Raw genomic sequence first — 14,792 nt, 5'->3', positions numbered from 1 at the left:
ATTTTTTTATATATTTATTTGAGCCTTTGAAGGAACTTATCTGCATTTCAATTAAGCTTTTGGTAAAAGGCTTTTTGCAATTGAAATTAAGAAGTCAGAGGAGTATTTCCTCCATGCCTGTGGTCGTGCCTGTAGTCTCCTCACTGAAAGTCAGGAAGATTTGGGTGTTTTTATGGATTAAGCTCAAAAAAGAGATACAGAAATTGCATGTTTTATTTCTTTGCCTTCCTGCACCCTAGGAAATTCCACTGAAAATCGGGATTTGAGGGCGTGTGGAGGCATGTGAGCAAAATAACCCTGGTGAAAGTGAAAGCAGGCAGTGAACTCATTTCCCACCTGTACCCCAGGTCCCAGAAGCAGCAGAACCAGCAGCGCTTTCCTGTGGCTGAGCTCACGGGCTCCAGGGAGCGATGGGGCTTCTGGAAGCAATCTGCAGCTCCTGTTTAATTATGCTTTTAATCCTTGCTGACCCATGCCACTGCTGTGGGCCGGGCTCTGCGGGCCGGCTGAGCTCAGCTGGCTTTGCACAGCAGCCAACAAAAGCCACTTGACCCAGGATCTCGCCGGGATATCTTCGTCCATCAGACCTGGCACGGCTGCTCTGATATTCCTGTCTCCTCATTGCCTGCACAAGGGCTGATGGATTCCACTCTGCTCTCCACAGGGGATGTGGTTTCCGTGTCATTTCTGCTGTGGGAGCCTTCTCAACCCACCGTGGATGGTGCTCCTGCTTTCTCCTGCTCTTCTGCCCTGGCTGGCAGAGGTGGAGGGACACCTCACCTGACAGTGTCCACAGTGCTGGTGGGGCTTCTGCACCTTTGCATGCTGTCTGTGGTCAAGTGGGACCCTGGCACTATTTTCCTTGGCTTCCCAAAGTCCATCCTCCCCATCTGAGGTTTGGGAACAGGATGCCTGTGATGCCCAGGGGCTTGGGTGCTCCAGGGAGTGAAGGAAAACTGGCACTGGGCATTCTTGACCAATGTCAGGTTGGATTCACTCTTCAGGACAGCTTCTGTAGGAGGTTGGTTGATTTGTCTGCCAAGCATCTGTCCTCCTCCTGACCTTGGGTGAGAAGCTGGAGGTGGTACCTCGTCCTGCTTGATGTCCCCCCTGGCTCTGAGCTCTTATTTGTGACACTGAACCATTCCCCATGTTTCTCTCTCCGAGCACTGAGCGCCTGTTGGATTTTCACTCTTATCTCCCGACCATTGGCGCTGCTGCCATCAATGTAGACATCACTCCACGCTGGCTGGACTGTGGATTGGGGAATCAGTGAAGCAGATTCCTCTTTCCCAAGGTGTTCTCTGTGCCGGGGCTGGCCACGTTGTGTTGAGAAGCTCGAATGCCATCATTCATGTGGTGTAGATTCCCTTGGCACCCGTGGGGCTTTTGATAAGGTTTCCCAGCGTGTCATCTTTGCTCTGAGTCAGTGAAATGCTCTCAGCATTGGAAATCTCTGCACTAAATTAAAGTCCTGTTGCTAGGGAGTGTTGTGATAATACAGGGTTTTATGCTCTGTAGCAAAAGTGTGCAACAGTACAGCCTAGAAAACAAATCCATAAAACCTCCCGTCGGATGCACAGTGTGAAAATCGACTGTACTTCAGCTCAGTATTTAATATGTCATGGAAAAAGGCTCCCTCTCCTCCTGAATTTCCTGAAAGTCTGCTTTGGGCTGAAAACTGTAGTGGCTGGAGCCAATTTAGAGAAGGAAAAATCCCTGCTCTTGTTGCTGTCTGCAGAAGCTCCTTAATGATCGTGCCATGCAATTCTCCAGTGCTAAAAATACATCGCTTCTGGGTTTGTACAAACAGCCTCCTAATGACTGGAGCTCTGGCAAGCTCAGGAGGCAGAGGGGGAAAACAGTGGCAAAAATATGAAAATCTTACTCATTTCTACTCACAGTGGAGCTGGGCTCTTATGTCCTTGTGGATCTCAGTGGGAGTTGAGGGATGTTTTGGTGAGAAATATTCCAGTTTGCTCTGCATCTGACCAAAATGCTGGGCATTCTGCTCCCCTTTGGAGTTTACAGATTGGGTGCAGGGTGGTGAGCTGCTCTGTCTGCTGGTGGGGTTTCATCAGCCTGTTTGGAGTGACAGGATGGGAAGATCTGATCCAGGCTTGTCCTCGAGCCTGGCTTCAGTGCTGAAATTCCCAGCTCCTGCTAGCACTTGATGGGGCTGCTGTTGCTTTGGAGAACATAATGGAGAGGGGAGCTGCCAGTGACAGACAGCTGAACTCTCTGCCCAAGGAGAGCTGCCTTTAAAAGGGCAACAAGCCGAGTAGGGCTTGCATCTTATCCCACACAGGGGTTTTGGAGACAGGAGAAAGCCTTGTTTGCTTTCCCCAGAACTTACATGTCACCTGCCCCTTGCCTGGTGTCCCAAGAAGAAATGTGAGAAATTGTTGAAAGAATTGCCCAGAGAAGCTGTGGCTGCCCCATTCCTGAAGTGTTTAAGGCCAAGTTGGATGTGGTTTGGAGCAACCTGGTCTAGTAGAAGCTGCCCTTGCCCATGGCAGGGGGTTGGAACTGGGTGGTCTCGAAGGTCCCTTCCAACCCAAACCATTCCAGAATTCCATGAAACTGGCTGTTCTTCCAAAACAAAGTGCAGAAGCCCATGTGCCTCTTGCCACCCAGCTGTGCTGACAAACCCATCCCTCGTGCCTTGGCCCTGGGTGGTGAAGGACTCACCTGTTGCACACAGGGGAACGTTGGGAGCCATTGCAGGAAGATTATCTCTTTGGAACATAATTGGTTTTGGTGGTTAAATATTCACTGCTGCATTTAACAAGGAATATTATGTAATTAATTTACATGGAGCTCCTTAATCTTGGTAATTAGGAATGGAGGAGATGCTCCTTCATGAATTCTTCTGTGCTCTTGTCAGTGCTGAACCGCGGAATCACAGATTGGTTTGGGCTGGAAGGCACCTTAAAGATCAGCTCATCCCAACCCCTTGCCATGGGCAGGGACACCTCCCACTAGACCAGATTGCTCCCAAGTCTGGCCTTAAATCCTCTCTGTGTTCAGAAACACTTTGCTTTTCATGGTTACGTGGCTCTTGCCTTTGTTTTTCCAAGGAACAAGTGTTGCCTGCAGTGGGGATTTCTCAGGCCACCACCTTTTGTGGGATGTGCTGTCCCACGTTGCTCCATTGCTCCATTTCTTTGCCTCTCTTCCCTGCATCCACTCTGGTCTGTTCACCTCCCCTCCCCCTTGGACCTTCTCTGCAGCAGCCGCTGGGGTGGAAAAGAAACATTAAGTACTTTCCTAATGTATTTTTAGCCTCTTAGAGTGTGATGTAGCTGCTGGAAACACGGAGGGGAGCCAGCACCATGTGAACCCAGAGGTTGCTGCACATCACTAGCAGATTTTCCGTCTGCTCCCTGGCACCACCACGGAGCCAGGGTGTGAGGTGGGATGTGGCTGCTGGAGAAGGGAACTGATGTCTGTCTGTCCCTCTCCTTGTGGGTGCTGGTGGACCAAAGGTCCACCTGTCCTTCAGAGAGGTTTTCCACCCTTGAATCTGCCCAGGAAAGGAAAGTGACCAGTCAGGGAAAGGGGAATTGTGTGGTTGCCTTTTTATATCTCATTATAGACCAAAGATGCTGGGGTGGCACTGAGTGTGTTGGACCTGGAGGTTCAAAGCCTCCAGGGAGATTGGGTACTGTGGGAGGGGAAGTGCAGAGCCCTTAACCCCACACACAGCAGTCCCCAAGCCCTCCTGCTGTCCTGGGCTTTTTTGCAGGCTGTTCCCAGCTCCTACCAAAGCCTTGTTCCAAGGCAAGAGCTTCACCAGTGCCTCCCAGTTCCCCCCCAAGTTGGGCTGTTAGACCTGAATGGAAGGGAGTGACAGCAAAAAGCCAGCCACGGGGGTTTATGGGCTTTTCCTCTGTCAGATCCCACATTATCCACTGGGGTGAGTGGTTTTGGTGACCTGTGAGGAAGCTGCTCCCAGGATGCAGCACCGGGAGCCACTGGAGGTGCCAGGCAGCCGTGGGTCCAGCAGGCACAGTGCTGCTTGGCTCAGCTCCTGCTGCCTCCAGACGTGTGGCATTAGGTCCTCCCACCCCGCTGAAGTCAGTGCTGGCACAGGCATAAATCCAGACCTGGAGCAGGGGGGGCTCAGAGCAGGCTCTGAGCTCTCCCTGGAGCCTGCTCCTCTCCAGGTGAGCACCCCCAGCTCTCCCAGCCTGGCTCCAGAGCAGAGGGGCTCCAGCCCTCAGAGCATCTCCATGGCCTCCTCTGGACACTTCACTTGGCTTGTGCTTCACTGTGAAATAAGTTGGATATAGTAACAGGAGGAGAACCCAATTTCTGCTTTCAAAATGAAATGGTTTATCTTGGATGGGTTTGGTTGTTTTTTGGGTTCCTTGTTGGGATTTACGCCGCAGCCTCATGGACGTGGAGCTGCTTGGAAGCATCACAGGTGTCTTCTCCCCTGTGTTGGCTGTGGTGTTGCATCAGTCTTGGGGGGCTGAGGAGCAGGATTCAGGTTCAGCAGCGTTTCAGTGCTGCCTCTCTGCCTGCTGCACTTGGCAGGTCGGCAGTAATGTTTATCATTGAGATGTTTTTCCTTTTAATTAGCGTCGGTTGCAATAACGAGGAGGCACATGCTGAAATTCTGATTATTTGGCCTCTGGTGGAGGGAGAAGGCTGCCAGGTTTAACAGTGGAGGTATTGATGTGCTCTGGATGGGGTACAGAGTGTTTCCAATGGGGTTTTCGCTTTGTTTTCCTTCATGTTGGCCTTTTGAGTGAGGCTGATTTATGAAGGGAATGATGTAAAATTGCCCAAACAAAGTATTGTGACTGGGTCAACGTGCAGGTGCTAATTACTGCAAATAATAATTTAAATCCCTTCAGCTGGAAACACTTTGTGCTTCACCTTCAGTCGAGCTGCTGCAGCAGGAGCCAGGGCAGAGGTTTGTGTCTGCAGTACTGTTGGAGAGTGGATTTCTGTGATGGATGGTGAGGAGCTGGACCATCTCACAGACCAGTAATAAACCCACTTGTGGGAAGGCTGGGACTGGCAGCAACCTGCCCTTGGTTGATACACTTGGTACAAATTCAGACTTGTGGGTGAAATCTCTTGATTTTATTTTTGCTCCTCTGCTTTATCTTTGCAGCAAACTGCCCTGTGTGAGGTGGGGTGTGGTTTCTCCACCCCACTCATAGAATCACTGAATGGTTTGGGTTGGGAGGAACCTTAAAGATCATCTAGTTCAGAAGCATGAAAGCGTAAAACGAGATAAATTCAACTGGAAATGAGGGCAAACAGAAGTGCTTGGGAACAACTAGCCTAGAATTCAGGTTTGTCTGATGATGGTCACTCACTGGGAGATGATGTTGTGGCCAAGCTCAGGTTGTTGGGCTGTGTTCATATGCAGGGTCAGGCTTCTTGACCCCTTTTGCCCTGGTGAAGGCATCCAGGTAGCTGGAATAGGTGTGAGATCCCAAGGCTGACTGGAGATGACCTCATTTACCATAGATTTGGGGGATTTTGATGGAAATGCAGCATCTCCTATGGATGTGTGGAGAAGCTGGTGGGTGGTGATGTGTTGCTGGGTCTTTGCACAGCAGGATGAGTCCAGGTGCTGATTTTTCTGCCTCTGGCTATGAAAAGTGGGTGCCCTCCACAAAGCTCTGCCCATCACCCAGATTCAGTTTCGCATTCGTAATCCAGGAAACGGCGAACAATGGGAACCACTTCTGGGAGCTGCTGAGGAAGCCTCTTGAAAAACCTTCCTGCAAACCCAGAAATAGCCATCTCTTGCTCTGTGGCCACTGATTCTAGGCTCACTGGAAGCAGTTGCCAGCTGCCTAAGCATGGATTGGATTTCTCTTTTGCTGTTGGCCATCCAAGACATGAAAACCTCGGTGTTGTCCATCCCCAAAAAGGCTTGGTTGCCATCTGGGAGCACCCAGTTCCTCTCTCCAGTCCCTAATGCTGCAGTATGTCACTTTACAAGATCAAGGATCCCAACCTAAACTTTTAGTACAAGTTCCTGTTTTTTCTCCCCGAATACATCTGAGAGTGCAATTTATTTCAGCCCTTCTGGGAAGGTGCTTGGAGGGTGGCATTCAGATTTGAGCATCTGGTTAATGGCTGGACTCAATGATCTCAGAGGTCTTTTCCAACCTTAATGAACCTAAGAATCCCTCTCTTAGTCATTTCTTGCGTGGGCAAATTATCTGAATGGGCTTTTGAGAACTTTTTATGGAAAACTGAAAACAAGGGCATAATAAAACAGTAATTTAAGAGCAATTTGCTGACAACTGGAGGCCTTAAGTGCACTGACTTAGCATTGAGGGGCAATGATACCAAACCTCCTGTGTGAATGTCCTCTTTGTTACTGGGAAGATCCTTGGGCAGTTTTTAAAACACTTTTAGTCTTTAAATTGGTGTCCTTGTTGCTCAGGATAAGCTGTTGTCTGTTTCAGAAGTTACACATCACTCATCTCACTCGCTTCACCAAAATTGCAATCAGCAAATTCATGGAACCTTGGCATGGTTTGGTTTGGAAGGGACCTTAAAGACCACCTCATTCCAACCCCCTGCCATGGCAGGGACACTTTCCACTGTCCCAGGCTGCTTCAATCCCTTTCCAACCTGACCTTGGACACTTCCAGGGATCCAGGGGCATCCACAGCTTCTCTGGGTACCCTGTGCCAGGGCCTGCCCACCCTCACAGCCAGGAATTCCTTCCCAATCTCCCATCCATCCCTGCCCTCTGGCACTGGGAGCCTTTCCCTGGGTCCTGTCCCTCCAGGCCTTGTCCCCAGTCCCTCTCCAGCTCTCTGGAGCCCCTTCAGGCCCTGCCAGGGGCTCTGAGCTCTCCCTGGAGCCTTCTCCTCTCCAGGGGAACATTCTCAGCTCTCCCAGCCTGGCTCCAGAGCAGAGGGGCTCCAGCCCTCGGAGCATCTCCATGGCCTCCTCTGGACACTTCACTTGGCTTGTGCTTCACTGTGAAATAAGTTGGATATAGTAACAGGAGGAGAACCTAATTTCTGCTTTCAAATTGAAACGGTTTGTCTTGGATGGGTTTGGTTGTTTTTTGGATTCCTTCAAGTGCTTGAGAGTTACTTGGCATTATTGTTGTTCCTTGAAAACATGTCACCTGGTGAGACCCACACGTTCTTCTCCTGTGCTCACAGCTGCTCTTGGCCGTCCCTCTCAGCGGGGGTGGTTTTAAACTGGAATCTTCTGACCCAGAAGTCTGTTCACAAAAACCAAAACTAGAATTAAACCCCTGCAGTTTGGCCCTTAAGGGTTTGTAAATGCAGGCACCAGTGTGCTACTCGTGTTGTTTTTTGCAGGGACTGTGTCTGTGTGTCTGTCCTGCCTTTGTCCATCTGGTCTGGCTTTACATTTGGAAAACTGTGACTGTTCCCAGGAGCCTTCTGGAGGTTGAAATAACCCCTTCATCCCTCAGGAGGCAGGTTCAGAGTCAAGGCAGGAAGGTCCCTCGTGCAGTGCAGCGTTAGGGGTGGATCCATCACCACTGGACGTGGTGGCAATTAACAGTTTGCAGAGATCCAGCAGTGATTAAACAGATTTGTGACAGAGAAATCCCTTAATAGCTTAATAAATTTACAATCTTCACCTCTTTTTCCAGCCAGAAGCCCCAGTTTTGGGGATGGTGTTGGTCCTATTCATAGCACAAGCACAGGTTTCAGTCTTGGAAGCAGGACCCGGCTATATTTGGAGCTGGATTTATCCAGGCATGCTGCACATGCATCAGCTGGGCTGTCTAGCAGCAAAATCCTGTCAGTTAAGTAATCCTTCAGTAGAAGGTAGTTTTCACATCCCACCTTCATTCAGCTTCCCATCCAAGAAAATGTCCCATAATAAAAACTGGGATTTTCTGCTTCAGGGGTAGCAGCAGCTCCCATCCCTTCCCAGTGCAGGGCTGGTCAGTTGTTATCTTACCTCATCTCCAAGAGGAGATGGCAGTTGAGTGGCAGCAGTGGGTAGGACAGGGATTTTGGGGGATTTCAAGGCAGCAAGGGGGGGATTCTCGAGCTCTCTCTGTGCTCAGATTTGCCGGTAGCTGTGACATTCCACAGAGCAGTGAAATCCTCGTGATGGGAGGCACCAGGCATCCCTGAAGCAGCATCCAGGGGAGCTAATGAGGCTGTCATGTGATTAGTGCCTGTGACCCACCACAGGTATCATGTCAGGACCCTGGGATGTGGGATCCCAAAACACAGCCTAATCTCAGCTGCCCCGGAGTGCTTGTTCTGGCAATGAAGGATGAGATATCCCAGATGGCCAGGAGTGCATGGGAGCAGGTGAGGGGCTGAAGGGGGGGCTCCTGTGTTCAGGGGGAGTGTGGAGAGGGGCTCTGGGGTGTTGCCAGCCCCTCTCCCCCTGCCCAAGGCAGCTCCAGCTCTGCCTCTCCTGCACTGCCCTCTCCAGATCCCTCTGTTTTCTGGCAGATAGGATTAAGCCTGACCTTCCGCCCCATCTCAGAGAGAGCCAAACCTCTTTCAGATCTAATTATTTTCCATTTTTGTTTAATTGTGCACATCCTGCTGCTGGCTGAGAAGGAGACCAGCTCCTGCCTGGGCCGGGGCACCCAGCCCTTCATCAGCCACAGGCTTCTGGGTCAGTGCTCCACCATTTTGGGCCGTGGTGTAAACCCCCAAATCTCTTGGAGGTCCAAGGCAAAGTTCCCGAGAAGCAGCTCTGGCGCCATCCTGTGTTTCCCCAGTGGGGACCTTCATGCTCAGCTCTCCCCCGTGTGAGGAGGAGGAGCCCAGCCACAGCCACCTGCCTTCCTCCTCCTCCTCCTCTTCTGCACCCAGTTTACACCAGACTCGGCTTTCTCTACATGTATTTTGCTCCCGTTTTAAGTGGCACCAATTTCTTTGAGCAGCGCATTGCAGGCCTTTTTTTTCAAATGATCTTTGATTTCTCAGTTTATCTGAGCTGCTACAGGGTCCCAGCTGGTGCCAGGCTGGGGTTTGGCTGTGCCAGCCTGAACGTGCTGCTGAACCACCACGAGAGCGATGATAAAATATCGGGGTGTGACATCCTTCTCTGCAGGAGGATGGGAGAAAATAAGACATGTTTTCAACTCACCAGGCAGCTGACTAAGAGAGAGGGGACAGATAAATCAGATTCATCCCAACAGGAAGCCTTGCCTGGAGCAGGGACATCTGCATATAGAAAATATGGATATGCACTGGTGAGCCTTGAGTCCCACTACACTCGTGTACCCTTTACAGCATCGCTTATGCTGAGTGTTGCCCTCCCAAATCCCATTTTTTTAGCAGCAAAACAAACCTCACAGCATTCCCACGGGCACAGGAGCACACCCAGAGTACCAGAAGTCCCCTCTGCTGCAATACAGCAGTTCTTTCTCCACCAGAGCTGTGCCACGTCGTGTCCCTAGCTCCTTTCTGCACAGGACAGCTCGGGCATGCTGTTGCTGGCTCAGGAAGTGGCTCTGGAGGAGGGGGAGCTCTGTGGAGAAGTAAAAACCAGTGCAGAAAGTTCCAGGGAGAGTCTCCAGTGTTTTCAGCAAGCCATCTAGTGGCTTCCTCTTAAAACAGTTGCACGTCTTGGAACTGGGAGGGTGAATGTGGAGGGGTGATGCTGCTCACCGCCGCAGTCCTGCCAGGAAACTGATGGGCAGAGTTTGGCCCTAGCTGGGAGAAGGTGCTGCTCTAACAGCTCTCTTGTGGGTCAGGGGTGGTGGGAGGGTTGGGTTAGCTGCTGGCTGGCAGCAGGGGTCAGGCAGAGTCATAGAATCATGGAATATCCTGGTGTGGAGGGGACCCACATGGATTGTAGAGTCCAGTTCCTGGGTCACAGAATGTCCTGTGCTGGATATTGATTTGCTCTTGTGCCTTCCCAACAGCAAACCTGGTGAATGATCCTACAGATGGAGATCTGGATCTGCATTTCAGTGGTGTGGGTTCAGTTACCCGAGCTCAAAACCACACAGAGGCTGTAGGGATAATCAATGATTTGGAGCAGCTTCCTGTTCAGAATGGGTTGAAGATAGCAGACAGGGAGAGAGAATGTAAATTTTTGGGGGATGTTTTCAGCATTTCACCTGATGGAGCTTTGGGCAGTGTGTTTAAAGCAAGCAGGAGGGAGTGTTCACCACCACACAGTTCAGTTGTGGCTCCTGTAGCACAGCCTAAGACAGGGCTGAGGATTTGAAAGCTTTACAGAGGGGTTTGGTCAGCACTGGAGGAGAGACTGCCCTGGGGCTGGGAAGTGTCTGTGGCTGGTCTGGGTAGATTTGGTAGGTGTTTGGAGTTTGTGTCAGCTCTTCAGAGAAAGATCTGGTGATAGAGATCTCACAATGTCCTGGGCCATCCTGCCCTACAGAAGGCGCTTTCATCGTGTCCAACCTCATTCATCTTTGCTGCAGTTCAAGTCAGAGAATCATAGAAATGTTTAGGTTGGAAAAGCCCTCCGAGATCACTGAGTTCAACCATTCCCCCAGCACTGCCAAGGCCACCACTCACCCGTGTCCCCAAGGACCACATCCTCACAGCTGTTAAATCCCTCCAGAGATGGTGACTCCACCGTTTCCCTGGGCAGCAGCAGCTGTGGAGAGCAGCTTGTCCCTGCCAGTGTTCACCTCTCAGCCAGGGTCAGGCTGGCTGGTGCAGCTTTTCTGTGCCACACGGTGTCTGACTGAGGTGCTGCTTCCCAAGCCAGCCTCTTGCCCACCTGGTGCTGCACAGCCCTTTGTTCCCACCTGCATGCAGATGTTTGCACCTGCTTAATGCAGATGTTCTTTCACATCTCTCCAAGTCTCATAGACTGTCCTGAGCTGGAAGGGGACCCACAAGGATCATCAAGTCCAGCTCCTGACCCTGCACAGGACACTCCCAACAGTCCCATCCTGTGCTTGAGAGCATTGTCCAAATTCTCCTGGAGCTCTGACAGGCTGGTGCTGTGACAATCCCTGAGGAGCCTGGTCAGTGCCCCACCACCCTCTGGGGAAGAACCTTTTCCTCATCTCCCGCTAAACCTCCCCTGACACAGCTTCATGCCACCCCTTCGAATCCTCAACACTGTTTGACCTCTAATCCAGTTTCCTGGAGTGTTTTCCTTTCTCTTAGCACGATACCTGCATGCTGATCAGGTTTATCACATCACCCTTATCACCAGTGACATTCTGGGTGGTGCCAGGCCCAGGACAGCTCTCCTTGCCCAGCACATCCTCGCAGTGAATCAGCAGCACCAGCTCCCTCCATATGCTTTTCGGATGAGTTGTGTGCCCACATTAGAGCAGTTTCTCTCTGCTGTGCTGCTGAGGGAGCCATGTGCAGCAGCACCTAATGAATATCAAGATATACAGCACTGCCTGTTCCTCCAGCTATTCACAGGCCACAGTTGCTCTGTCGCAGAAGGAAATCAAATTGCTCTTGACAAATGGGTGTCGGCAGTCACTTATCATCTTGTTATCTTCTAAGTGCTTACAAATAGGTTGTTTCATTATTTGTTCCATCAGTTTTCCAGGAGTTCGAGTTAAGTGACCAGTTTGTAATTCCCTGACTTTTCCTTCTGCATATTTAAATCTAACCCCTAGGTTTCTTTTTTTATTTTTTTTCCCTTGTCTTCTGAAACCTCTCCTATTTGCTGTGATCTAACAGAGGAACAGGAGCTCTGGGGCTGCTTCCCTCCTTCCCTTTGGGGCTGGTGGATGCACCAACACCCTGGATGGATGATTGTGTTGCCACTGGAAAGCTTCCCTCTGTGGTTCTCTCCTGTGTTATCTCCTTTGAATCTTGACCTTTTCAATTTTCCAGCCAAGTTCTTTTGAAAGGTTAGCTTTATCCACTGAGTGCTTTTGTGTAGTATTTTCTGTAATCTGCAACAATATGAAAAATTTGGGCCAAAAAGTGATTTTGATTAAAATAAGAGCAACAGCAGTAGAGTTGGAAAATGGCTATAAATGCATTTCCCACATAGAGTTGCAAAGAAAGACTCAGCAGTCCTCTGTTGTCCGGTCTCAAGGTTGTTTATTGTTGGTTATCTAAAAGATTCTTCTCTCTTAACTGCTGTGGCCCGTTCAGCAGCTCAGACAAAGGCACACTGCCCTCCCAGGGGCTGCTGCCATCTTTTATATCATATATTACATACTACATGTTTATACCTTTTCCCCAATGCCTACTGTCTATATTGAATGGTGACTTTCTACTCTAAACCAATCTGTGAGTGCCAACATCACCAAAGACATGGAGGCGAGGAAGGAGAAAGAAAGAGCACAGGGCACACCCAAATCCCTCCATCTTAGAACCCCTGACCCCCATGTACAAAACTTGGACCCCTGCGTACAAGGCTTAAAGCCCCCTGTACAGCACTCAAAAATCCTTCCTTTCACTTTGTGATTATCTCTACTGTGCTATCTAACTTGTGTGTGGCTTGTAATTCTTCATACAGAGTTGGTGATTTGCTCCACGAGCTAAGATCCAAAGGTGTAGTTTGGCTTTTTCAGTGATTTTTCAGGAGCATCTGGTAACTTTTGGCATCCTGTTTGGCACGCTTTGCCCTGACAATGCTTTTGGAGGGTGGTGACCCCCTTGCCAGGGAGATGCTCATGCTCTGGTACCATACATGTGGAAATCCCTTTGGCTTGTTGCATTTACCCTGCCAGGGCCCGGTTATTTCTTTATTCCCTCCGTTTTTCAATTTCTCACTAATCTCCTTTTTCTCCCTCCCTTATTCCTTCAACAGGAATCATTAACCAGTGGCAACAAGAATCCAAGGACAAAGTGATCTCCCTCTTGTTAACCCACCTGCCTTTACTGAAACCCGGCAACATCGAGGCGAAAGTCGAGTACATGAAACTCTTGCCCAAAATCCTGGCGCACTCCATCGAGCACAACCAGCACATCGAGGAGAGCAGGCAGCTGCTGTCCTACGCCTTGATACACCCTGCCACCTCCCTGGAGGACAGGAGCGCCCTGGCCATGTGGCTCAACCACCTGGAGGACCGCACGTCGTCGTCGTCGTCGTCGGGGGGCTTTGGCGGGCAGGGCCGGGGCCGCTCGGACTCGGTGGACTACGGGCAGGCTCACTACTATCACCAAAGACAGAACTCCGATGACAAACTCAACGGGTGGCAGAACTCCCGGGACTCCGGCATCAGCGTCAGCGCCTCCAGCTGGCAGGACAAAAACCTGGCCTGTGAGAACGGCCACCTGCCCCTCTACTCCTCCTCCTCCGTCCCCACCACCATCAACACCATCGGCACTAGCACAAGCACCAGTGAGTAGCCACGGGAGGCTCTGGGGACAGTCCCCCACATCCCACTAGGAATTGCTGCTTTGGCGTGGTTAGCAGAGGGGCTGAACTCATCTGGGCCATAGAAAATGATTTTTTTTTTTTTTTCCTTTCCTCACCTGCTTTTTTAATTTCCTGCTTGCCTTGTTGGGGTTTTTTTCTTCTAGTGTTGTGGGGTTTTAAAGACCTGGGAGCTGGAGAGGAGGGAAAAACAGCAAAGAGTAAGAAGAAGTTAGAGCAAAACATGTGCCTTACTGAAGGGAACCCCTTGTGTTTCATGCAGCTTTGTGTAGATGTACAGTTCATGTTTCAAGAGTGCCTAAAGCAAGTAGGAAACTGATGCTTCATGTCCAAAAGTGAGCTGGGGGCCTTGAGGCAAGTGCAAAAGTGTGCTGAGGACTTACTGAGAAGAAACAGGACTGGGACCCTGAGTGCAGGCAAAAGTTTTGGAAGCAGAGCTGGAATCCACCAGCTTCAGGGTATCTGAAAAGGTTCCCTTGTATTTGCAGAGGTGTGGAGCTGGTGATGATTGAGGAGTTTAATGGACAGTCCTCAGTGTTTTCCAGGAGAGCTGGGTGGTTCTTCCCCCATGGAGACCTTGCCAGGCTTTGATGGATGGTGCAGAGCCCTACCCAGGGCTTGGACACACGGAGAGCTCCGTGACTGGAGATCTGTCCAACGCTGGTTTTTGTGTGAAGCTGTAATGCAGCTACAACTGGTGTCCAAAGCAGCCATTGACACCTGTGAGCCTTCTGTGGGAGAGCAGGAATGCAGCATCTTCTCAGTGGGGTTCAGAAGCTCCCCTGCCCGCCCTCTTGCTCTGTCACACCTTTGGGTGACTGCCACCATGTCACCTGCAGGGCTGCATGTCCTCCTTCACTCAGGGATATTCAGAAGTCTCTCCAAGGTGCTTTATCAGCATCTCTTGGAAATCAGGGATGCAGAGAGCACTTTGGGGATGAGAGGCTTCTTGTGGCAGCAGCCCTGGTTTCTTTACCAGAGTGTGGAAAGCCACAATTAAATAGCTAAAAGCTTTAAAATGGTCACTTTAGGCTTCTGGGCTTTTCTCTCTCCTGTAAGAATTGTTTTTTTTTTAAAGTGGTGTTTCAAATCAACAGCGTACAAAACACAGCTCTGGGTTTATTGCTCTAGCACCCTGGTCCCTGCCTCTCCTGTGTCCATCCTTGCAGGCAGGTGGGGATTTAGCAGAAGGGTCTCAGCTTCTCCACAGACTCTAAACCATCATTCCCATCCAATCCCCTGTCTGTGAAGCCCCCAGCTCCTGCTGCTGTGGGATTGTGTGATGATCAGCTTCCCTGAGAGCCAGACCCTGTGCTGTGAAGCTCTTCCAGGGTGACTGAGCTGCATGGGAAGGGTCTAACAAGGAGGCAGGGTAAGAAAAACCCCATGAATCTGCTTGTAGTCAGTCTGTTAAACCTGTCCAATGATTTTTTTTTTTGGGGGGGGGGGGTTTCCATGTGGTTTTTGCATGCCTGGTGGTTCAGAGGCCTTGCACATCATGGAAACAGAGGCTT

General features: G+C 50.5%; 1 protein-coding gene across 4 annotated transcripts in view; it reads left to right on the top strand.

The window, feature by feature from the left end:
* Positions 1-14,792, top strand: part of SAMD4A (sterile alpha motif domain containing 4A) — a 100,461-nt gene that overhangs the window by 49,064 nt on the left and 36,605 nt on the right. For all 4 annotated transcript variants that reach the window (XM_038136855.1, XM_038136853.1, XM_038136854.1 and 1 more), the window contains exon 3: positions 12,709-13,242. In XM_038136855.1, the coding sequence (XP_037992783.1) occupies positions 12,709-13,242 (534 nt within the window). The remainder of the gene's footprint in view (positions 1-12,708; positions 13,243-14,792) is intronic.

The sequence above is a fragment of the Motacilla alba genome, chromosome 5 (genome assembly GCF_015832195.1).
Source record: "Motacilla alba alba isolate MOTALB_02 chromosome 5, Motacilla_alba_V1.0_pri, whole genome shotgun sequence".
Classification (NCBI taxonomy): Eukaryota; Metazoa; Chordata; class Aves; order Passeriformes; family Motacillidae; genus Motacilla; species Motacilla alba.
Note: the sequence above shows the minus strand (reverse complement) of the source record. Positions and strands in the feature narration are given on the sequence as shown.